At 46.3% G+C, this 24,073-nt stretch overlaps 1 protein-coding gene across 1 annotated transcript in view; it reads left to right on the top strand.

Annotated features, from left to right (window-relative positions):
- Positions 1–24,073, top strand: part of LOC125943472 (uncharacterized) — a 77,218-nt gene that overhangs the window by 7,655 nt on the left and 45,490 nt on the right. The window contains exons 2-3 of the mRNA XM_049662805.1: positions 1,078–1,261; positions 16,707–16,828. Coding sequence (XP_049518762.1) covers positions 1,078–1,261; positions 16,707–16,828 — 306 coding nt within the window. The remainder of the gene's footprint in view (positions 1–1,077; positions 1,262–16,706; positions 16,829–24,073) is intronic.

Below are 24,073 nucleotides of genomic sequence, written 5' to 3'. Positions count from 1 at the left end.
CTGGGCTGAGGAATCAACAAGTCTAACGAGGATAAATCACTCTGTAGTTCACCTTTCCCATCAGTGTTTTTAAACAGACCATTCTTTCGTGTGTACAGTGTCAGCACAACAAGCGATGAGCGCCGATATGACGTGTTATAAACATACCTATATGTGCTGTCGCCGAAGGCTGTCAGCCGCATTAACCGGCCGCTTCTCTTACGGAGATATGTGACTAACCATACGTGTCGATTGAAAAGCATTGCCGAGCTATGAAAATGTTGCATTACCTTTGCGCGAAGAATAAGAAACGGCTGTCAAAATCGGCAGTAACGGCCCGTACAACCTTACGGGTCGGCGGTTCATTTAAGGCTTTTTACGTTGTTATTATACCAATCGCAGAAGCAAATCAGTGTTGCAGCACTTCCAGGCATACTATGCAATACGGACAAGAACTTTTTCGTTCTGATAGAGGCGTAAGTTTTAGTTGAAGACGATATCGCATCTACCATGTCTGTGCAAGACGTCTGTGCAAAGCTACAACTGTGTTCGTGCGTTGACATGGCAAAATATGAATCGGCAATCACGAATCGGCATGGCGTAGTGGTAAGGTTCTGTAGGTCGGAGGTTCGGTAAGGATTGGGATCTGTAAGTCGGAGGTTAGAATCTTTGTGGATATTTTCTTGTCTTAATTTTTTTCCTCTTTTTTTATTGCATTACAACGTTCTCTGTTACTTTCTGTATTTGAAAAAATATATAAGGTAGCCAGGCACCACGTATTTCTCGCTCTAGAGCTGCATTTCGCACCAGTACCCCGCGCCCAGCGCCTCCCAGTATGGCGCGCCTTGCCAGCGTCCCAGCATCCAGCGCGCGACACTGGGCCCATAATCAGGCATGGCACTGGGCACTGGATACTGGGTTTTTGCAATAGGGAAGTGCAAAATTAGCCTAACCCTTTGACGTGCCGCTTTTCGCGGTCCTTAGACTGATGTCCCTGTGTCAGTTTATTTTTCTAATTCTTGCTGCGACATGAAACCACTAAACTGCCGCAACGGTACAATTTGTATGCGGTGACTGTTGCCTACATCTTTCCCGCAGATATGCGGGAATGACAAGGTGACGTATTTGGAACTGCGGGACAAATTACGGCTTTGTGCGGCTTGGTACCGGCGTCAAGGCGTTGGCAAGGGCGACAGAGTCTACGTGCATGTCGACAACTCTATAGAGAGTTTCGTCGCTGTGTGCGGCGTCCCGTTGACGGGAGCCACTTTGGTTTCATGGAGTCAGTGTGGAGTGAAGGTAAGGGAGCAAGTTGCATGTAAAGGCGTATGCTTAGATAAGGCAAGACTTGTGGCTGCAAAAGATAGAGCAACGCCAGTTATTTCAAGTCTATCGGGACACGGAGGAGGAGGAGGAGGAAAAGAAGGAAGGTCAACCAGACGAACGTCTGGTCTGCTATCCTACGCGGGCGAAAGGTGGCTAAGTGGTGGAAAGAAAGAAAGGAGAGGGAGGGAGAAAGATACTATTAATGCGAACACGTGCGGTTGCCCATCACAGGTGCCCATCAAGCGCGAATGTAAGGCTATAGTGGAACTTCAGCGTTGTTGATATGAAAGGCTACGCTTGGGTTGAAATTTGCTTATGGAAGAGAAATCTCAGTGCAGTCTTAAAAATAGAAGTTAAGCAATCTTCAAGGTAGAAAGGCTGAACCCATGCGTGACTTGGTTGCCTGTGAAAGGTGTCTTTCGTAAAGTCGCATCAGAAGGCCGTGCAAACCCTACTCACCTCTTGGCATCGACCGGCCTGCGTGAACGCCTGTAATTGAAACGCCTTTCCTGGTACCTGTTCCTGATTTTTTTTTCCGTCTCTCTCTCTCTCCCCTCTTTCTAACCCCATATTTCCCCCCCCCCCGTGCAGGGTACCAAACCGGGAATTGACATCTGGTTAACCTCGCGTCCTTTCCTCTCTCTCTCTCTCTTGTCGAAGTCCCGGTGAATGCACGGGACTTCGTCTGACCAGGACCCAATGGAGCATACCCAACCAAAAACAGATCGAACACCCGTGATTGTTTTCCGAAGAGAATGCCATTCCTGGTTTATCACCTTGCTCAAAATTGGGGATGAATGTATACGCCTGGAAGCATTGGATACGATGATTGCGCTGATGAATATTTTCAATGATCCCGTTACGTTCTTTTAGGTACATAGAAACCTATGGGAACCTTTTAGGAACCTATATTACGTTCTTGAGGTTCAATATACACAACGTCAGTATTATGATAGGAGCTCATTGGTGATGCAGCAAAGCCAACGGATGAGCAAGTAATGTTGTATTTATTGTGTGTACATCTTGTCACATTGTAACCTTGGGGCTCTATAACGTAAAATGATTCCAAACTGTTTTGATGCCAAGTTCTGCAATCAGCCTCCACGATTGGTCAAAACATTTTCTGGCTACTCCCAACTTCACCTGTCTGTCACGCGACGTCACGAAAACCGCGATAGCTCCCTATCTGATATAATGTGTATACATTGATTATGCATGATTAAACCACACAAAAGAAAAATAATCATTCCCGATTCGACGCCTTTTCTCCATTAGCTCTCTGCTATTGGTCCGATGTTTTCTGGCTACGCCCACTTCGCCTGTTTATCACGCGACCTCACAAAACCGCGAAAACTCACCACGTCAAAGTGACGTGTACGCGAAAAAAATGCATTAATATGCCGAACAAAACTGAAAATTTTTGTAGCGCTAGCTACATTGGCCTAGCCAAGCCCGTTTCGCGCGGCACATCAAGAGCCGTGCTGCGCATGCGCAAGGATCAGTGATGTCACACGGCTTGCGCACCGGAGCCACCGGAGCCGGCACCTCTCGCGCACTCCGCCGCCGCCGCGCGCGACTCACCGCCGCCGGTCTGCGCATTCCAGAGGAGTGACGTCGTAGCCGTGGTAGACGCACTGGCGCCGGCGCGCGCTCGCTGTGCAGTCACCGTCTGACACTGCGCTGGAGCCGCTGCGCTTCTGACTGGCGTTTGTCAGTGTGGTATAGCCATGGAGAAGGAGAGCGCAAATGCTGCTCAACAGCGCAGAAGAACGTAGAAGCTTGACTCATCGGATCCCGAAGTAGTTGCCTGGCAATTAGCGGTTGAGCGTAGGAGGAATGAACAGAAGAAGGCTATATACATGTGCCACATAATACGTATACCGCGTATGTGTCATTGGAGCAGCAGTAAGCATGACAATCAAGCTAATCCTTGACAATCTAGACAACCAGGAAAGCTAAGAATAATCAGCTGAACCTTTGCTAACGCTACGTATATCCTGGCATAGCCGAGCTAAGCCACCCGCAACTTTTTTTTCTGAATAGCCACAGACTGCTTTGTTCCAAGAGGAATAGACAATGGATGCCCGCCGATCGCTCAGGCCCTCGCTACTCGCACCTGCCGGTGAGCGCTCTACTAAAAAATCCTATTTGATTTCAAACGGGTTTCATCAAATAGGATTATGGAACGGGGCCCCGTTTGAACCTGTTTAGTCCAGACCTGTTTGTCCCCGTTTAGCCCAGACCTGTTTGTCCCTGTTTAGTCCACTCCCGTTTGACCCTGTTCAGTCCTGTCATGTTTACCCCTGTTCGAACCTATTTATTTTCCTATTTGGGCCAGGTTTCTTTAGACTGGTTCGGTGTCACTTAACAAGAGTCACTCTTTAAATCTATTTGGTGCACTTATGCTTTGAGATCAGCCTTGAACGATTTTTGTGTAGCCTATGAGTACACTTGACATGTATGACCTATAAGAGTATGCAACCTGAAAAAGATTGGTAGCTCATTTTCATATGTACTACAAGTATGCAAATGTATTCTTGCAGGTGTACTGCATGCTTTATCATTTGTACTGCAGTGTTGTGTTGCTGTAATGGTTTGTGCATAAAACAAATGTACAGCAAAGCGTAATTTTAAGTTGGAAAAACGTCGGGTGAAGAGGACTTGCAAAAGAAAGACATAAGTATACTTTACGTGTGTTTTTATGTAAACCTATTCAAGCATTAATACTGAAGTGCTCCGATTCTAAGACGGGGCACGTTGCACATCTGACAAGCATAGTTTATTCGAAATTCTATAATGATACTCTGACAGAAAACCAGTGGAATGTGTTGCTTTGGTGAGAGCTTGCAGGGCACCTGAAAAAGTAAAGAAAAGCCAACAATTTCTTTTCACTTATGCAACAGGTTCACACAAAGGCAAAGAGCAGTTTTGCATATGTTCACACAGATAAGAATGCGTAAGCATTAAGAATATAGGAGATACTAACAAATCTCATTCAAAGGTAACTGGTTTCAGGCAATTTGGCGATGATTCTAAGGGAACATGCATTACTGTGGTAGAATAAACTGTCACAATTAGCGGGCCACTGAAACAAGTGTTATAATCAAAAAGACATCACTTATTCGATTAACAATAGTATTGAAGCAACAGAAGTAGTACAAGCATAAAATGCACATTATAGTCCCTTAAAGGCACTAAAATGACGCGTGATGGACGCTCGCGCAATATAGCTAGAAATGGGGGAGGCTGTACACCTGGCCTCCAAAACATGCATGTTCATGTGTATGCATCGAGTTGTCAGCTTGCTTATTTCCTGTGCTCCGTGTTCCTGTGTGGACCGGCGTGCTAGGCCATGCCACGGGCTGCGCCGAATGTTTGGTATGTTATTGGTACTTTCTTCATTAACAAGTTCAGGGCCACGATCTTGTAGCAATGCATTTTTTGATGCCGTTTCTAATTCTACTTCGTCAGTCGTCATTGTGACACTGTGCACATGTTATCAGTACAGATTTGATGGAACATGTTATAACGGTGCATGTGAGGACGAGACATAGAAAGAATGCACTGAGGACAATCGCCGAACTTCAACTGAGGCTTACTGCAGCAGTTCCTGCACAGAAACATTGGAGAAAACACCGCCATGGCGCACATTGTCAGCGCGATCATAACAGCAAGTCATCATGTCCTACAGCACTACGAAACGTTCTGATGTGCACAAGATTAAAGACACATTTGTACTACACGTTATACGCCCCCCCCCCCCCCATCATCAATTTACGCTCTTCAAGCCCGCGAATTTGAAAACCTTTTCTTGTAAATATATGTCTTTTTTGATAAATTAAGTGACGCGACGTTAATGCAACCCTCTCCATTTTTTTATGTGAAATGCCCCAAACAATTCTCTCTCTCTTTGATCCTTAAAACTTCCAAGTATACAAGTGTCATCGTACACTGGAGTGCAAGGACACCTTTGCAATGGTCAGCCAAGCGACCCCCCGCTACAAAAGCCTGCACGGATGCTCGATGCTTCCTCAAACGGTCATTAACGCATCTACCAGTTTGGCTGACATAACTGCCACAGGAGAGTGGGATGTGGTAAACCGCCTCCGTCTGGCAGCGTACGAAGCCCTTAACATGCTGTTTTGTGCTCTTTTGTGAAGTGCGTGCACTGTTCACAGCATAGCACATTCGTGCCAGTTTTTCCAAGCGGAGGAGACTACGGGACTATAGGAACTCAAAACTTGTTAAGAGAGACATCGCATTGAACAGTATCAGATCCGTGCTCGAAAGGTGATGCGAGCATCAGAAAGCTCGGAGTGCAAACAACCAAGAGGCTCAAGCAGGCGGGTTTTCCTGGTGGAACAATCGCTTCTGTTGTTGAAAGCCTATTTGTTGAAGTAAGGTGTGGTGTGGGGAGCAGGGGAGCCGATAAAGAATGGTCAAGGAAGCTGTTCGTGGTGCCTTATTTGCACAACCTCTCCCACCGCTTGAAGAAAGTTGCCGGAAAGTGCGGCCCTCCCATAGTGTTCTCCGCTCAGAAAAACTGGGGCGAAGTTGTCGTGCAATGAACAGTGCACGCACTTCACATAAGTGTGCGAAACAGCATGCTAAGGGCTTCGTACGCTGCCAGACGGAGGTGGTTTACCACAACCCGCTCTCTTGTGGCAGGTGTTATGTCAGCCAAACTGGTAGATGCTTTAATGACCATTTGAGGGAGTATCGAGCATCCGCGCAGGCTTTCGTAGCAGGGGGTCATTTGGCTGACCATTGCAAAAGGTGTCCTTGCACTCCAGTGTACGACGACACTTGTATACTTGGAAGCTATATGGATCAAAAAGAGAGAGAATTGCTTGAGCCATTTCACATCAAAAAAGGAACGAGAAGGTTTCATTAGCACCGCATCACTTAATTTGTCAAAAAGAGAAGAGATATATTTGCAAAAGAAGGTTTCCAAGTTGGCGGGCTTGAATAGCGTAACTTGATTGTATAACGTGTAGAACAAATGTGTCTTAGATCTTGCGCATATCAGGATGTTCCGTAGTGTTGTATGACATGACCATCCGTCGTGATCGCGCCGACACAATGTGCCCCATGGTGGTGTTTTTCCTATGTTTCTGCGCAGAAACTGCTGCCTGTGTAATTTTTCTGTTGTAAACCTCAGCTGAAGTTCGGGGATTGTCCTCTGTGCATTCTTTCTGTGATCCGTCCTCACACAGCGCCGTTATAGGATGTTCCATCAAACCCGTACTGATAACGTGGGCACAGTGTCACTATGACAACTGACGAAGCACAATTAGAAATGGCATCAGACAACGCATTGCTACAAGATCATGGCCTTGACCTTGTTAATGAAGAAAATACCAATAACATACCAAACATACGGCACAGCACACGGTATGGCCTAGCGCGCAGATCCACACAGAAACACAGAGCACAGGAAATAAGCAAGCTGACAACTCTATGCGTACACATGAGCATGCATGTTGTGGTGCTCAGGTGTACAGCCTCCCGCATTTTCATCCATATTGTGCGAGCGTCCATCACGCATCGTTTTAGCACCTTTAAGGCGCAATAATCAGCGAGACATGTAGAAGTACTCTGAGGTGCACCAAGCACTATACTGTGCAAAAGTCGTCTAATGCGATGTCCTGTTCAGGATGATGCACAACCATATTACAGTGTTCTCATGTAATATAGTTAAAAAGCGGGAGGCCTTATCATGCTCATTGAATTTTGTCAGGGGTCAGAGAAACAGTCTGCCCGGATTACCCATGAGATCTCCGCCGGCCGTGAACAACGGATGACAAGAATGGCGCAGAATGAAGCAGAATTTGCTACAAACTTGCGATCTTGAAACTTTTGGAGATATCGCAGCTGCGTACAACGTATGGAAACCATTGGTGATAACATTTTCCCTACAGTGTTGCAGTCAAGATTTCGAGAAATCCGGAGCACAGCACAGAAGCACTGCTAGATAAGAGGTCAAATATACATAAAGTCGACACCGAGCCACGAAAAAATTTTCGACTTAACTGATATGTTGAGATATCAGAGTTTGAGTTAACAAGGGTTCAAGGGATAATCCGGAGTCCCCTACTACAGCATGCCTAATAATCATATCGTGGTTTTAGCATGTGAAACTCAAGAATTTAATTTTTTTAGAGCAAACAGTATATGCATAAGACCAAATGCTAAATAGAATATGCTGACAGCAGCTATGTAAACAAAAATTTCATACTTTCAAGAAATTGTCAGATGGTCTGAGCAAAGATCTACTAATGCCAAAATTATGGCCATTAGTTTTAAATGGCGTATTCTGCAATAACTTCCTTACATTTAACTCAACTTATACGTGCAGTGTACATACATGGTGCTAACTACAGCTGAAAAATATTGGCACTATTCCTTGAAGTAAGAAGTGCATGGTACTTTTTCACGCAATTGCAGCAGTTTGCCTTGCAATTGTTAGCCTATGCAACTGGATTTAAAACTTCTTGACCTCCCTGTCCCCTGGACAGGTTCAATAGTCGCATTGCGCCTCCTTTCATCAGTTTTTGTCCACAGTCATGCAGATAAAGACATTACCCTGAGTTTGAACCTGTTAATGCATTCCGTTTCATAATAATGAAATTGTGGTCACCGAAAAAAAAGCTCAAGTTGCAGAGCAGAAACTTCTAGGGTTACACCATGGCAGCTACGCACGTGGACCTTTTCTTTTACTTCAGAAGGAGCTGACTGAAGGCATGTTCCACGGAGCAGGTTACTCTCACCAGGATATCGTGAAGTATCCTGCAGTGTTGAAGTTCAGTCCTTTGCACAAAATGGCAGTTTGAGGTTTAGTGGGCTTGCAGGAAGACAAGCAGAAGTTAACTTCTTGGTGTAAACAAGCTTTTTTTTTTGTTTTAATATGTCAAGCTTTCTTGCGACAGTTTGCACAGGTGGTCCCCTAGCGTCGCTGTGAAGTGGACATAGAGCTATATGACCGAGATGACATGAATAGCCTGCTCTAGTTGGCATCTTGCAAGTGTGTCACTTTTCAAGCCCTTGATTTTCTGTCAGCATTCTTGAACTCTTGCTATTAGTAATTTTTTTCCCGGCTGGCCGAATTATCCGGAGGCTCCACACTGACGCTACTGATGTCTTAAAGTGCCGACTTTTCGGGACAAGGTTCTTAGCTTTGTAAGTCTGGTTGAAGGAAAGGTGGCACTTATAGATTTCTAATCTGGACATGAGTAAGACGAACCAATGTGCCTTGGCTAAAATGTGTTATCCATAACTTCTGTAGAAATTTTCTCATAGCTTCAACAAAAATTCATCTACTCAGGTAACATGATGATGATGTGGTCAGTGACCAAGTTACTACCAGCGTGCTACCACTGAGAGCAATTTTCTCAACCCTTGACTAACTGCTATACACTATGGACAAGACGCAACTAAGATTCGCTGGCTTGTTTCAATGTCTAGAATAGGCACCTGTGAGTGCCACCTTTCCTACAACCACATTTGCAAAGCGAAGAACCTTATCCGAAAAAGTCTGCACTTGAAGACATCGATAGCTTCAGTGTGGGGCCTCAAGATAATTCGGCAAGCCGAGAAATTACTGACAGCACGATTACAAGTACACCAACAGAAAACCAAAGACTTGGTAGACGATGCAATCTTCACAGCGCTAACTACAGCAGGTCATTGTTCAGAAGTTCTTGAATGCACAACTCTATGCCAACTCCACGCCAATGCTACTGAAGCACCCATGCAGACAGTTGCAAAAAAAAAAGCTTGATGCCCCAAGAGAAATGCGCCCACTAAAACCATGGAAGTTATGTGTAACTTGTCTTCCTACAAATACATTGCACCTAAAGCTGCTGTTTTGCACAAGGGAACAAACACCAACACTGGTGCCTCACTCAACCCGAGTCATCTGCTCCGTGGAAGGTGCCGTCAGTCAGCTTCCTTGCGAAGATGAGGCCCGCACCTGCACTGTCAGTGAGCTTTACAAATTACAGAAGCACAGCCTACAAGCTTATGCACCTTAGTGTGAGCAAGGAACCAGTATGGGCTCCAAAACCCATTGAACCATTTAACCCAACCCAACGAGCCAAGCTAGTTTCGTGCGGAGAAAAGTTGCAGCATGTAGGCTTTTCCTAGAATTCTTTCTCGGCCCAGAACAAGCCTTGGTTTGTTGTGTAGGCACATAAATAATGAAAAGTCCTGCATTGCTGCCTGTGAAAAAAAGCATGCAAAAAATGCATGTAGAGTACACAGGTGCAGTGTCTATCACATACCATTATTGTGCAGTAGATGCTACATTGGCTAAACAAGCCAAATGTATAAATGACAGGCTGCGTGACCACGCAAACTTGATGTGTGGGTCAGTTGGCATTCGTATTGCACTGCTCGCAGTGCAAGTGCACCCATATTTAAAAACCACTTGATTGTGACAAAATATATGGACCCGAGTGCTTCAGAGATATGTGAAGCTTTCCTTATTCAAATGACGGGGAACCAGTGTGTTAGCTCCCCATCAATAGAATTATTAGACATTGAGACTGCTTATCATCACTGTAAAACAAATTGCGCTAGCCATGCCATGCGCCCTTTTTGTATTTGTGTCAGCAACATGCATTCAGATTGATCTATTCCACCCCTTTCGTCCTTTACACCATATCGCTCTGCGAGTAAAAACTGGACTTTTTCTTGGTGAAAGAGTGCTAGTTTAACACATAAACTAGCTCCACGGCAGTTTGCAATAAAGGAGTATAAGCATCCTTTGATAACATGCCCATAAAGAACAGTGCTAAAAGAGCTCTTTAAAAAAAGAACATGAGTATATCTGTCATAAAGGCCAACTCTTGTGTCTTTTACTTTATATTTTTCAATACCAATATTGAAGTGCAAGCTCACCATATCATATTACCTTGCCAATGAAGCAAAATACAGTGGTGCTTGACTGTCGTGGGAACAACTCGAATGTGAAGATTGGCACCAATCCTCAGCATAGCATGGTCTGCTTACACTTCATCTCCAGGCCCAGCCATACCTATAGCAGCATTAAAACAAGTGAGCTTAGTGCTATAAGAGAAACAATATAGAAAGCGACACTGAACAAAGCAACCTTCATTAGGCATAAACAGTAATAAAATGCAGACATTGTACCCATAGCTAAGTTGACTTTGAGCAACATAGCATGCACAGTAAGAAAGATCTGATGTATGAGACATCTACTTGAAGATTACTAGAAAGCCCTTTTTTTGCTGCCACCCCTCCCCCTCATGCACGGATGGCTGTCTGGCTGAGTAAACCTGGTTTATCCCAGATATAGTGTAAGCAAGCGTTGTCACTTGGGGGAAGGGCAATCCTAATATTATTGCAGAACATGTATTCTTACAATGATGTTAATGTTTTTGTAACGCTGGCCATCCTGCAGACCCTGCAAAATTATATCATCGATAAGGCTAATTGCATTACCCGATAAGGCTAACCAATAAGTGCCCCAAGAAGCATAACTCCAGATTTCTACCGGGAAGCATTCACTACATTTTGACAAACATGCTTCTATAGCTTCAACCCTATTTTCATCAACCTAGTACAAGCTTCAAGCATCTGCACAAACTTAATGCAAAAGGGTCGCATTAGGAATACCACAATGGTTTCCTATCCAATTCAGCCTTTGAAATAAACACTGGCAAGTTCTTTACTATGCCTAGAACAAATGAAGCTGCTCTGGAATTGAATAAGCCTTTTCCATACCTGCAAAAATCACCACCACTATGACTTACTTATGGGCATTTTGTAAACAAAAAACACCAAGCACAAGATTTGAAGCTTGGGCAAGTCGGTAACTGTTCATTTTGGTGGTGCTCACAATGAACACACGTGAGGGAAATAAGCGACAGAGTGAAAGCGTGCTGTGCTCTATCGCTCTCTGTCTGACCGTGACTTCCTTGGTATGCGTGCGCTGTGGATGCTCCATCTGCCTGTTCCTTAATCTCTTTAGTATGTGTGCACAGTGAATACCATCGAAAGGAACATAGAGACGAGATAATGCTACAATGGATACAATGAGCAAGAAACGTGCCTTCCGATGCAGCACATCCTTATGCGACACAATTTTCTGGCAACATCCTAAGCCTGCTATTGCACTGAAAATGGCTTATTCGAGCTGCTGTACAAGACAAGTTTGCTTTTACAGAAGACTGATGACATTTGTTCAATTATTTCGACAAACTTGTGGTTATGCAGTAATTTGAAAAGGTGGCATCATTAAAAGCCACCTTAGTTTTTGTGTAAAAAATTAAATTACATTATGGGGTTTTACATGCCAGAACCACAGCCTGATCATGAAGCACGCCGTAGTGAGGGACTCCGGAATAATTTGGACCACCTGAGGTTCTTTAACGTGACCTAAATCCAAGTACACAGGTGTTTTCGCAATTCACCCCCTTGGAAAGGCAGCCGCCATGGCCACGATTTCAGCCCGAGATCTCGCGCTTAGAAGCTCAACGCCATAGCCACTAAGCAACCATGGCAGGTATGCAAAAAAAGCATACAATCAACTCCACAGATCAGGCTAGGTATAAATAAGCAACAGTCAACAAGCTGAAGCTTTGCATGATTGCTTTGCATAATGGCTGAGGTAAAAACAATTGCCGAAACATTCCAGATGCACTCAACATGATTTGGAGAAGACAGCATATGAGAGTTAAAAATGTTGAAAGGGAAATGTTTAGAGTAGTGCTTTACTGCTGCAATGGTTTTTGTCAGTGCGCCAGTGAGCACAGTATGACTGAGGTAGCTGCTGCAAATAATAGATCCTCTTTATGGCTTTTTAGGGACTGATTTGCGTGGTTTGTTGCACGCCTCAGGAATTTACTTATTTATTATATAAACATACCTCATAGGCGCCAGTTGGAGTATCGCGTGCGGTGGTAGGAAAAAATTTCTGAACTAAAAAGGAGAACATTAAACAAAAGAACTCAAACAAAAGAAGAAAAAAACTACTCTCTCACAATGTGGCTGCAAATCAGGCAGCTAGCTTATAAAAACAAAGCAATTAGAAACAGTTTCATACTGGCAGTGCTTTAGGAGACAGAATGTTAAATTCTGAGCTTCGAACACTTTAAGCCACCTTTTGTGGCCTTTTGTTCTGAGGTCCCGTTCTCTCTAGTATTATGGGAATCAATAACCTCGCTCCCCCCAAATTTTTTTAACATGTAATACACAATTAGGACAACTTACGGAAATATAATTAAGAACACAGAATTTGCGCATGCATGTATGTTAGAAGAGAGAGAAACGGAAGTCTACAAGAATGCGTAATAACAAAGGTAACCAAAGCCCTGCTGCTTTTGTCGGGCAAATCATAGCAAGATATGAAAGGATATGCGTGCCTCACAAGATGGTCCCTAAAAAAATTGTCACAATGCAGTCAGTAGGGAGCACATCATGCATTTCTACAATAGCCTCCAATTACATTTAACTCAGAGGCTACTTAAATGAAGTGATTAAACTGAAGGTAGGCCAGATTCAAAATATGCGATTCAAGTAGACCGACACTGCAAGTTATGAATATGGCATATTGATAGCAGCAGTGCTGTACATTATGTCATACATGCCAACCTGTGAACTTTATATTTTGTAAAAATTCTGCAGACAAAAATTTTTTATTGGCGAGATAGCACACATATTTTAAAGCTTCCTCTCAGCACCCACACTGTTGCATTGATACACAGATAGGAGGAACAAACTTTTATTTAAACCAGCAGTTTAGCTGGCTGGGCCTAGGCCTCCCACGTGGGGACATCGAGGTCTTGCCTCTTCGCCGCCTCGCAGGCTTGCTGGGTAGCCCAGAGTTGGTCGTCGAGTTGGGAGCTGCGCAGGGCGGCGTGCCATCTCGACGAGAGGGTCACGGTATTATTTGTCGGGTATTGGTTTTTACATTCCCATAGCATGTGGGGAAGCGATGCTGCCTCAGTCTTACAGATCTTGCAAATGTTACTAGGGTAGGTGTCCGGGTAGATCCTGTGGTAACGTGTTAGTGAGGGGTACGTGTTTGTCTGTAACAGGCGAAGGGTGGTCACACCCTTCGATACACAGATACCCTTCTTCGATACCCTTCGCCCTGGGCGAAGGGCGATACACAGATAATTAACCATTATTTAACTTGAGATACAGCACACAAGCAGCAGCGAACTTGAAACACCAGAACTGACAACACTGTTTTATATCACAGAGCGCATTTTCAGTGTTCTTGCTGCTGCAGATTTAGCCTGTTTAAGGAATTTATCTGAACAAACTGGCCTAAAGCAAGTGCCCCCTCTGGTATACTCGTTAGAGATCTTCACGAAAAATTCAGGAGAGTTCACGCAGGTATGAATTATACCAACAAAACCTACAGCTTGTGCAAGTGGCAAGGACCGTTTTGTACACACCTTGTCGCAGCATGCAGATCAGATGCTTTGCCGTGCTGTTCCGGCTGCAGAAATGTCTTAGGTTCCTATGCGGTGTAGAGATGCCTCTGGTTCACGAAATCTTGACATCTCTAAACAATAAGAAATGTTCAATTTACTGTAATCCTTGCTGAAACTGCAAGCTTGCAAGTTAACAAGATCATCTTACATTCTGAAAAGTCTCATACAACCAACTACACGAAGCTGCATCTAGTTGTGCAAACATCTGATTGTTACATCACGGGCGGTTATTTAACATGAAATGAAACTGCAGCAAACATAAATCTACTATGAAAAGCTTCACACAAACGCACATCTGTAGTAAGTGAAATGTGAATTGTACTACGAAGAAAATTCCTTAGCACATGAAAAGTGTTCCAAAATCGAATTTCTTTATGCGGTGGAACAAAGCATTGTCTCGAAGGACGATGCACTGGAAATTACAATAACAAACGCCCTATTTTTCAGCAGAAAAAAAAGTTTTGGTGAAAAAGAAACACTGCTGTTGTAATCTCCGTTTCTGTGAAATAATCAAACATTTACAAACACACGAAAACACAGAGGACACCCAACACAAGAAATACAGCCTGTCTGGCGACACTATATGTAGGAGAATTCGCTTACAAGCTAAAATCTGGCCATGCGTCAGACACAACAATCTAGTACCATCTCGCGCAGCCGTTAGCTGAAGTAAGGCCTCCCGCATTTTTAACTACATCGCACCAGCATAATATGAAATGGGCGTGCGTGGTCCTGAGAAAAGCAGCTTAGCAGATGACGCTTGCGCTGGAGAGTGCTTTATGCGCCTCTGCTTACTTTTGTCGGTCTCGCTAAGTATCGCCGTCGAAGGCGCTAAAATGGCCCATGATCGACGCTCGCGCAATATAGTTACAAATGCGGAAGGCTGTACTTCTAGAAATACCTATACAGAAATTATGTACACAAGCAGTAACTTTCCCTGGTTGAATTTTTTTCTTTACCATTCAGGTCAAACAATCACCAGCGCTAGCATACGTTATAGCAGAAAGCAAATACATGAGAACGCTCCTGGCAACGTCCAATAAGGTACAGAAGATTTTTCGTGAAACTGTTCGCTAAATGTGCACTGCGACATGAACAACGAACATTCGAAAAACACATTTATCATTGTGGTCGCTTTAATAATCATATCGTGATCAGTATAACAATTCAGGTCGCGGCGTCGACTGCACGACGATTCTTCCGACGTAAACACTGTTGAATTGCGGATGAACTACAGCACGTAATACCTCAACAAATTCTTGCGTGCACTGTGACCCGATGCGATATTATCAGAGGCTTTTTCATGAGCCGGGAACAAAGAAAGCGCGAGCGGGCCATAAGTACGATAACCGACATCGGCGAACCACACGAAAGATACTGCGAGCTACGTTACGCGGTCCCAGGGGCTAAATGATCATCAAAGCACACAAGGGGCACGACATTTTCTCTCGGCACAGCGTACACACGATTAAACATCCACATCCATATGCTTCAATGCAGCGCGCACGCACAGCAACACGGAGCAACAGCAGAAAACGGGAAAATAATGTCATCTGTAATTTTACCGGTCATGCCCCTGGGGCAGTGGCAGCGCCTTATGGGCGCACCGAAAGCGACCATGCTTTCGTGCTCTCGCCCACTATCGTGCTTTCTCGGAGCGGCGCTGTGTGGCCTAGTGGTTACGACGTTTGCCTTGGGGTCTGGAGTACGCGGGTTCGAATCCCGCTTCGGCTTTTTTTTTCTTGGTATTACCATTTTCTTTTCCCTCTCTGGCGGCGCCGACGCGAAGCGGCTGTCGTTGGGGTGTTGCGGAGCGCTCGCGCGTGTGTACCAATTTGAAATCGAATTTTACCGTAAGTCTGTTCAAGCATTAAATTGCATGGTATGACTTCATCCAGTACGACAGCTACAAAGGTCCCGTTCTAACCAGTTGTTGTGCCGAGTAGGCCCCTGTGTAGACCTTTTTGGTGCCAGTGGGACCAGTATGAGCCAGTTTAACTGGTTTAACTACCAAACAGGTCCCCTGTTTAGACCCATTTCTGTGTCGGAGATTCCTGTTTAAACCTGTCTGCGGGCCAAATAGGCCCCTGTTTGGTGCCAGTGCCCGGTATGAACCCGTTTGTTCGATAAACGGGGCCCCTGTTTAGACTTATTTCTGTGTGGGGGGTCCTGTTTAAACCTATTTGCAAGCCAAACAGGACCCCGTTCAGACCCGTTTGTGTGTAAACGGGTCGTGTTTACACCTGTTTGTCGTCAAACAGGTCCCTGTTAAAAACGGTTTAAACCTGTATAACCCTGTTTGAATTTAAATAGGATTTTTTAGTAGGGCGTGTATTCATTTGCGCATGATAAACCTTTTTGCGTGGCAATAAAACGTTATCGAGCCCTTTCGGCATACATACGCCATCGCTCTGCCAATTCTTCCTTGCTGAGGATCCGTTTTAACGGCATTATTATCCTTCCGTTGCAAGCCGCCGCGATTTTCGACCAGCCACCACAAGCTAAGTAAGACGAAGCGGACCAATCGGAGAAGCCGGCACCACCCTCTTCATGTGGTTATCAATTTTCACTGTGCTGGCTCGGCCCCATTGAAACCCTCTCCACTTGAGCGTGCTCCTCGCCTCTTGTCAGCCAATTAGATAAGAAAAACCGCTGAGTGTAGACAATGTTATTGGTTTTGAAAGCGAAGAAAGGTGACCTCCTATAAACGAGGAGAGTGTTTCATTGGGTTGTTCAGACAAAGCTGTGGGTCACCGCCCCATGCTTGCGTCGTTGGTTACGTAAATTTTACGTAAGGAGTTTGGAATCATTTTACGTTATAGCGCCCTTGTATATGGTTTGTATTTTGCAGATACAAGCAAAATACAGACATAACAAAACACGGAAAGACATTGACCAAACGGACAAATATAACAAAGCTTACCTTTAATCAAGGGTGGCGTCGTTTTCTAGGTGATATACACCACAAAATAAAGATGGCTGCTGTCACCCACGTGCTCACGGAGGAGAGACACGCCGAAATGTTTACTCGGATTCGGAAGTGTTGCAACATCAAAGTGCGTAAACCAGCTTTTCTGCATGTTACCTTATTGCCCCGTTCTTCATGTTCATTTTGAGCGCAAAAAAAAAACATTTGTCTTTCTGGCACAATGTTATCTTCTCCGTAGTCTGGAACCTTTGTTTTTGTTTCACCTGTTTTCGTGCAATGCCGGTGATAACACAGAATACAATTTATTCGAAATTCAGCATAGCTTACTGCCTTACCATATAACGCATCTTCCTAATTTACTGTAGCAGTCGCTGACACGTTGCAAACCAACCAATAATTCTGGCATGCTTAACTTATCTTTTCTTGCCTTCTCAATTTTTTTCTGAAGCAGCGGTAGTCTTAGGACCGCATATTTTTTATTTAATGCGTTAGCATTAGAAGTGTAAAAGTGGAAAAAATGTATGCGTGGGCAGTATTGGTAGCCGGTGACATGGGAGAGGTGAATGGATAGCCTGAAAGGGCGTGTATTATATATTTAGTGTAAGCACTATTAACGTACTTCGTCCTTTTCATTTGTACATAGCCATCATCACCTTCCCTGTTCTTCTACTTCTTCGCGCATGAGCTGGGGCGTTTGCTTTTTGGAATAAAAAGCGCTTGACAGCTCGGTCGGTCTCGGTCTTATAAAGTGGTGGAGGTACGTCAAGACCCCGACGTCCTCTCGCGTTCCCGTCCTCCCTGGAGCTACGTTCCGGTCGCCGCCTGCGCCCGGTTACCCCTACTATGATGGACACTTCCAACCCCGGCTCTTCCGGCGCCTCTAACCCTACCGCACAAACGACTCCGCCTGCGGTTCCCTCTTGGACTGTGACGTGCCCTCAACGCGATCCCCCTGTCTTTGCGGGACGCCGCGGGGATGACGTCGACGATTGGATCGACAACTACGACCGCGTGAGTTCTTGCAATAAGCGGAACGATACCCAGAAATTGAGGCACGTCGCATTCTACTTGAACGGTGTTGCACAGACGTGGTATTTCAATCATGAATCCGACATCGCGGATTGGTCCACGTTTACCGCCAAGCTGTGGCAAGTCTTCGCTTCATCGTCTAGCCGTGCAGAAGTCGCCAAGCAGAAGCTGGGCACGCGCCTCCAACTTCCGCAAGAGTCTTACACCTCATACATAGAGGATGTCTTGGCTCTGTGCCGCCGTGCGAACCCTAGCATGACGGAAGCCGAACGCGTGCGACACATATTAAAAGGCATTGGGTCTGTCGCGTTCAACGCCTTAATCGTGCAAAATCCGGCTTCTGTCCAAGACGTCACTGTCACGTGTCAGCGCCTGGACGAGATGCAGTCTCTTCGTCTTCAACATGACAGTAGCGATCCTCAGGTTCCCCATTCTTCAGATCTCCGTGCTCTCATCCGCAACATCATCCGCGAGGAGCATCAAATATTAGACCTGCGGCGTTCACCTACTGCCTGTGCCCCAACCCCGACCTTCGACTTGCGCGAGGTCGTAAAGCAGGAGTTGACAGCGATGACTACACCCACGACGCATCTTGCTCCGGAAGCGCGCCCCTCACCTACCTACGCGGATGTTGCTTCGTTCCCCACCCCTACCGTGACCTCCGTGCCTCCTGACGTTACCTATGACCATTTGGCTTCGATGGGAACCAGAGCACTTGCTGCGCCATCCTACCCTCAGTGGCGTCCACCTCGTCCCGTTTGTTTTTACTGTGGTATACGCGGCCATATATCTCGCTTCTGCCGCCGTCGCCAGCAGGATGAACGACGAGGCTATGCTGAGCACGAGAGAGACCGCACTCGCCGACCAGACTCCTACTATCCCGGTTCGTACTCGTTCCCTCAGCACCGTTCACCGTCTCCTCCAGCTGCTCCCAATCTGCCTCATAGTTCCCGTTCGGCCAGACGTCGTTCTCCTTCGCCTTACCGGCGCTCTACATCGCCGCTTCGTCCCACTTCCCATCTTGCCGACCAGCACTCGGAAAACTAACTGTGGCAGTTTTTGGAGGAGAAACTGCTTCCTATCGGTCTTCAAAAATTCCTCCTGTTCGCCCGGCCAACATGCTTTATGTAACTGTTGAAGGTGTTCTCGCGTCTGCTCTCATCGATACCGGTGCCGCCGTTTCTGTTCTTCGTAGTGATCTGTGTTCACGGCTCCGGAAAGTGAAAACACCTTATCTTGGACGTATTTTGCGTGGTGCTAATAATGGATTCATACACCCCGACGGACAGTGTACTGCTCGTGTTTTCATCGACGGCATTCGCCACCACATTGAGTTTATCGTGCTTCCAACGTGTATCCATGAACTTATCTTGGGTTGGGATGGGTTGGGAGACGACGTAGCCCAATACTTTTATAGTCTTGCTTGCAAATTTGCATTTTTTGTATTGATCTGGAGACCAGCATTTGCAAGGCACTTGAGAACTTTGACTAATCGATGAAGATGTTGGCTGAAGTTAGACGAAAAGATGACAATATCGTCCAGATAACAGAGGCAGGTCTTCCATTTTAGTCCACGAAGTACGTTATCTATCATGCGCTCAAATGTGGCGGGAGCGTTACAAAGACCAAAAGGCATCACGTTAAATTCATAAAGTCTGTCTGGTGTAGCGAATGCGGTCTTTTCTTTGTCAGTCTCGTTCATCGGAATTTGCCAATAGCCTGATCGAAGATCAAGGCTGGAGAAATATTCCGCCCCTTGCAGTGTGTCCAAAGCGTCGTCGATTCGAGGTATTGGATATACGTCCTTGCGTGTGATCTTATTGAGCGCTCGGTAGTCGACGCAAAAGCGAACGGAGCCATCATTTTTTTTACCAGAACCACGGGAGAAGCCCAGGAACTAGATGAAGGTCTAATTATCTTCCGCGCAAGCATGTCAGCAACCTGTTGTTCAATGACCCTCCGTTCGGACGGCGAGACACGATAGGGGCGTCGTCGTATGATAGCGGAGCCATCGGTTTCGATGCGGTGTGAAGCCACCGAAGTTTGGCTCAACACAGGGGAACAGCTATAGAAACAGGCTTTGTGCTTTGCTAAGACCGCCAGTAAGGCTTCGGACTGCGCGGCGGTTAGGTCAGAACCAAGAACGGTTGGGGGAGGGAAGGAATCATCCAAACCTGAGGTAGGTGCTGGCGATGAAGAAGGGCAAAGCGTGACTATAGAGATAGGTTGAGTGTCGGCGAGGGTTGCCACAGTCATCCCTTTGGGCAGCATCACAGGATCTGGGGTCGTGTTGCAGGCAGACAGAAGAGCGCGGCCACGTGAAAACCGGACGAGACAGGCGGCAATGAGGATTCCACGAGAAGTACAGCGGGAAGAAGGGGCGACTAGAGCGTCTCCGTCGGCGATCTGCCGGGATGTTACGGACACAACGTCTTCGTGACCAGGACGCAGGACGTAGTCTTCTTCAATGGCCAAGTTCACGTATGAAGGTGAAGAATCTGTAACAGGTGCAAGCGCTGTATCCGCGATGTGGACAACTTCCTCTCTACAATATATATATATATATATATATATATATATATATAGATGCAGGCAAGAGATGACCAACGTTTTGGCAATAAGATATATTACCTGCTCGCGTCGCACATGTAGGCAGGATAAAGACCTGGCAGCCACCGCATCAGGGTCACATCATCATGCAAGTATTAAACACCACGCGGTGAACCCCAAGCGCAGAGATCCACCACCTACACCGACCAGCATTATAAAAGCATCACCGCAAGCCTTGGACACACCCAAGTACACCGGATCAGTGGACGATATGGGCCCGTGGAAGATTGGTTCCGCCTCTTCGAGCTCCACGCATCCGCTGCATCATGGTCGGAACGGGATAAGGTCACCAACTTTAATGACTACGTCACCGGTGAGGCATTTCGCTTCTACCTCACTCACATCTTTGGAAACAACGAATCGTGGAAAAAAATCGAACAAAAGATGATCACTCGATTTCACGTATACGTTGCAGACCCCTCATTACCCAACAGTTGAGGCGTTTCAATTGCGTCGCTGCAGTCACCCGCAGCCTCTACTTAGCAATCATCATCAGTGCCTAACAAGCTCTCGTATGAGCAGTTCAGCGAAGATTTCCTCATGTCATGATCCTCACGAGAAGACGATGTACAAACGCACACCGAGCATGATGATGACTACTACACATCCACCTTCACCATCTGCGCTCTCGATACGCCGCAGGAAGCATATGCCTGAACCATCTGACGCGTTCGCACAGTTGTCTTGTACGCATGGCCCACCGCCAGGTTTCGCATCACGTATCCTTTTCACGGCTGTAAGACTACGCCACATGTCAAGCGCAGCTACTACTTATTCTGATGAAGCTAATTCGACTTGCTATGCGACACTAGGTCAGAGGGAAACGACCAACAGCATGTGCTCTTTTCACGAGGAAGACAATACTCTTTCAGCAGCTATGGATGAGCCATGTGCATTTGGAGACCAAACCACTTCGCAATAAAGAAACTTTCTTCCGCGTACAACACCCCAAGGAAGCGCTGCCATTGCAGAAGCGTCGTGAGCCCTAAGTGTCACACTCTGCCATATGACAATAGTGCCCATTCATCATGTCGTCGCACCAGACTCGTAATATTCTTGTGTGAAGCCTGATGAAATGCTTTTGCAACCAGGCAAGTCTCCCACAAGCTAGCAATGCACCAGCTACCCACAGATTAGCGCGGCGATTTGCAAGATAAATCAAAGGTCAAATATGATGGAAACACAACCTCAGCAACTACCGCCGCATTATCAGAAAGATCAACATCAACTCCATCAACAATTTCAGCCACCACTACGGCGACTTCTGCACAGGCAACGACGAAGAGCGTCTACGAAGACGCGGACGCGACTCCAAGAAAGAAGTGAACTCGCTAGCCAACTAAAGACGAGGCGAACCACTGTATTTGTAGAAAAAAACTTCACGAAGGAACTCTTCAACGCCGCCACCGCATGCGACGGCGAAAAGGACGAGTGCCATTTTCTCGCCTCAGACAACTCGAACAACGAGCAGTCATTTCAGAAAACATGTGCAAGGTCTGTTAGACAAGTATCCGACCTTATTTTTTTTGCGAACACCTGATGGATATGAATCAAGCGCGCTTGCATCAGCCGACCTTGCATGTTCGTGTGCATGCGCGATTTTTTTCCGGCCTGCCGATAGCGTCAGTCGCTGGGACGCAGTGTTTGAGTGAGGTAGTGCGAGTGCTCTCGTCGGTTCTTTTATTGCAAGGAAAGTGACGGAGCAACTGGACCAGCGCTACTGCATCAAATTTTTCCAGAAACTTGGGTACAGCCAAGTGTAAACCATTCGGAAGATTCATACGGCTTTCGGTGACGATGCTATGCGCAGCACACAGATTAAGGAGTGGTATAACTGGTGTAAAGACGGCCACACATTGGTGAAGAGCGAGCCCCGCTCCTGTCGACCATCAACATGCCGAAATGATCAGGTCATTGCCGAAGTGAACGCTGTGGTGATGCGGGACCGTCGTGTGACTATCTGAGAAATTGCGGGAGAGGTGGGAATCAGCACTTTTCTGCATATTCCATTATGACCGAAGATTTGGCCATGAAGAGAGTTGCTGCGAAATTCGTGCCGACGCTGCTCACGGTGGAGCAAAAGCAACTTAGTGTCGAAGTCTCACAGGGCATGCTGGATTCCACAAACAGTGACCCCGACCCCATGAACACCATAATCACTGGTGACTAGTCTTGGGTGTACGGGTACGACCCGGAAACCAAATCCCAGTCGTCACAGTGGAAGCATTCCACGTCACCAAGAGCATAGAAGGCCCGCCAAATACGCAGCAGCGTCAAATTGATGCTGACTGTTTTCTTTGACTCCCGCGGTGTGGTACACCACGAGTACGCACCACAGGGTCAAACAATCACCAAAGAGCACTACAGGGATGTCCTCCGTCACCTACGTGATGCTGTGTGGCGCAAAATGCCGGAATTGTGGTCAACAAGAAATTGGCGCATCCATCACGACAATGCTCCTGCACATTCCTCGCAATTGATTCAGACTTTCCTGGCGAGAAACCAGACTCCTGTAGTTCAACAGGCTCCTCACTCTCCTGATATGGCCCCCTGCGACTTCTGGCGGTTTCCCAAAATCAAAGGGTCATCGAAAGGAGCGCGATTTTAGACAAGAGAGGACAGTATGGCTGCAACAACAGCTGAGCTACACTCCATTTCGAACGAGGCCTTCTCGGAATGCTTCCAACATTGGCATCACCGCTGGCAGAAGTGTATGGAGTCCCAAGGAGACTACTTTGAGGGTGATTAGGTTTCAAATGCTCCAGTTATGCCAGTTTTTTTTTCTTCGGCCAAAGGTCGGATATTTTTCTAACACACTTCGTATCTACAACCATTAGAAACGAGGAAATTCATGTGGCAACGGTACCTCTCACGTGCGCGCAATATCCTAAAGAAAACTCGCAACGTGCATCCTTTCATCCGCACTAGTTTGAAGAGCAACCACCGTTCGTGGTACTTCCTAGCGCTTTAACTGTACGCACTTGTATCAGGAGCCGAACGTGGACTACGATCAGTGTTCACGAGCTACGGCGCATGCAGACGTCGTCCGGAACACAACAGTCAGGCTAGTCCACCAGAGCTATGCGAGAAGTTACCGGACAGCTACATTTTTCTATGAAGTTGCCAGGGGTTAGAGAGTCATCTTGAGACATTGGGCTAACTGCACATTCTTATGCTTTTCATTCACCCGCCCCTGCACCTACGACTACCTCGGGGGGCAGGGAAAGTGTGTAACGAACCAGACAGTGCGGCGCAATAGTGGGGAAAGAGGAAGATGCGGAATAAATGAGTGTTCGCGACCGTGTTTGTCTCCGTCTGCAACCTTCTGCTCGCGTCACACACACACACCAACACACACACACACACATACATATATATATATTGAAATGGGGGTGTTGGTCTTCAAGCAGGCTTGGACGTGGCGTTGCAGAAGGCTAACCGGAAGGCAGGTCGGGTTACTGGCGAGCGCGAGCTTGAGCGTAAACACCAACCACACTCATCGTCGTCTTCTTTTCCGAGACATCGAAGCGCGGTCATTCGCCTTCAGTACAATTACTCCCCGCGGAATAAGGAGCCATCCTGGCGACTTAGGGGCAAGAAAACACAGGGGGATCGTAGCACTGCTTGAGTGGGGACACGTGGACAATTTTTTGGCCGCGACGACGATGGTCAGAAGACGGTTCTAACGGTTCGATGAGATAGTTCACCGGAGATATTTTTAAGTACACGATAT

This window comes from Dermacentor silvarum, chromosome 2 (genome assembly GCF_013339745.2).
Source record: "Dermacentor silvarum isolate Dsil-2018 chromosome 2, BIME_Dsil_1.4, whole genome shotgun sequence".
In the NCBI taxonomy this organism is placed as follows: domain Eukaryota; kingdom Metazoa; phylum Arthropoda; class Arachnida; order Ixodida; family Ixodidae; genus Dermacentor; species Dermacentor silvarum.
The sequence above is the reverse complement of the archived record's forward strand: the minus strand, read 5'-3'. Positions and strand labels throughout refer to the sequence as shown.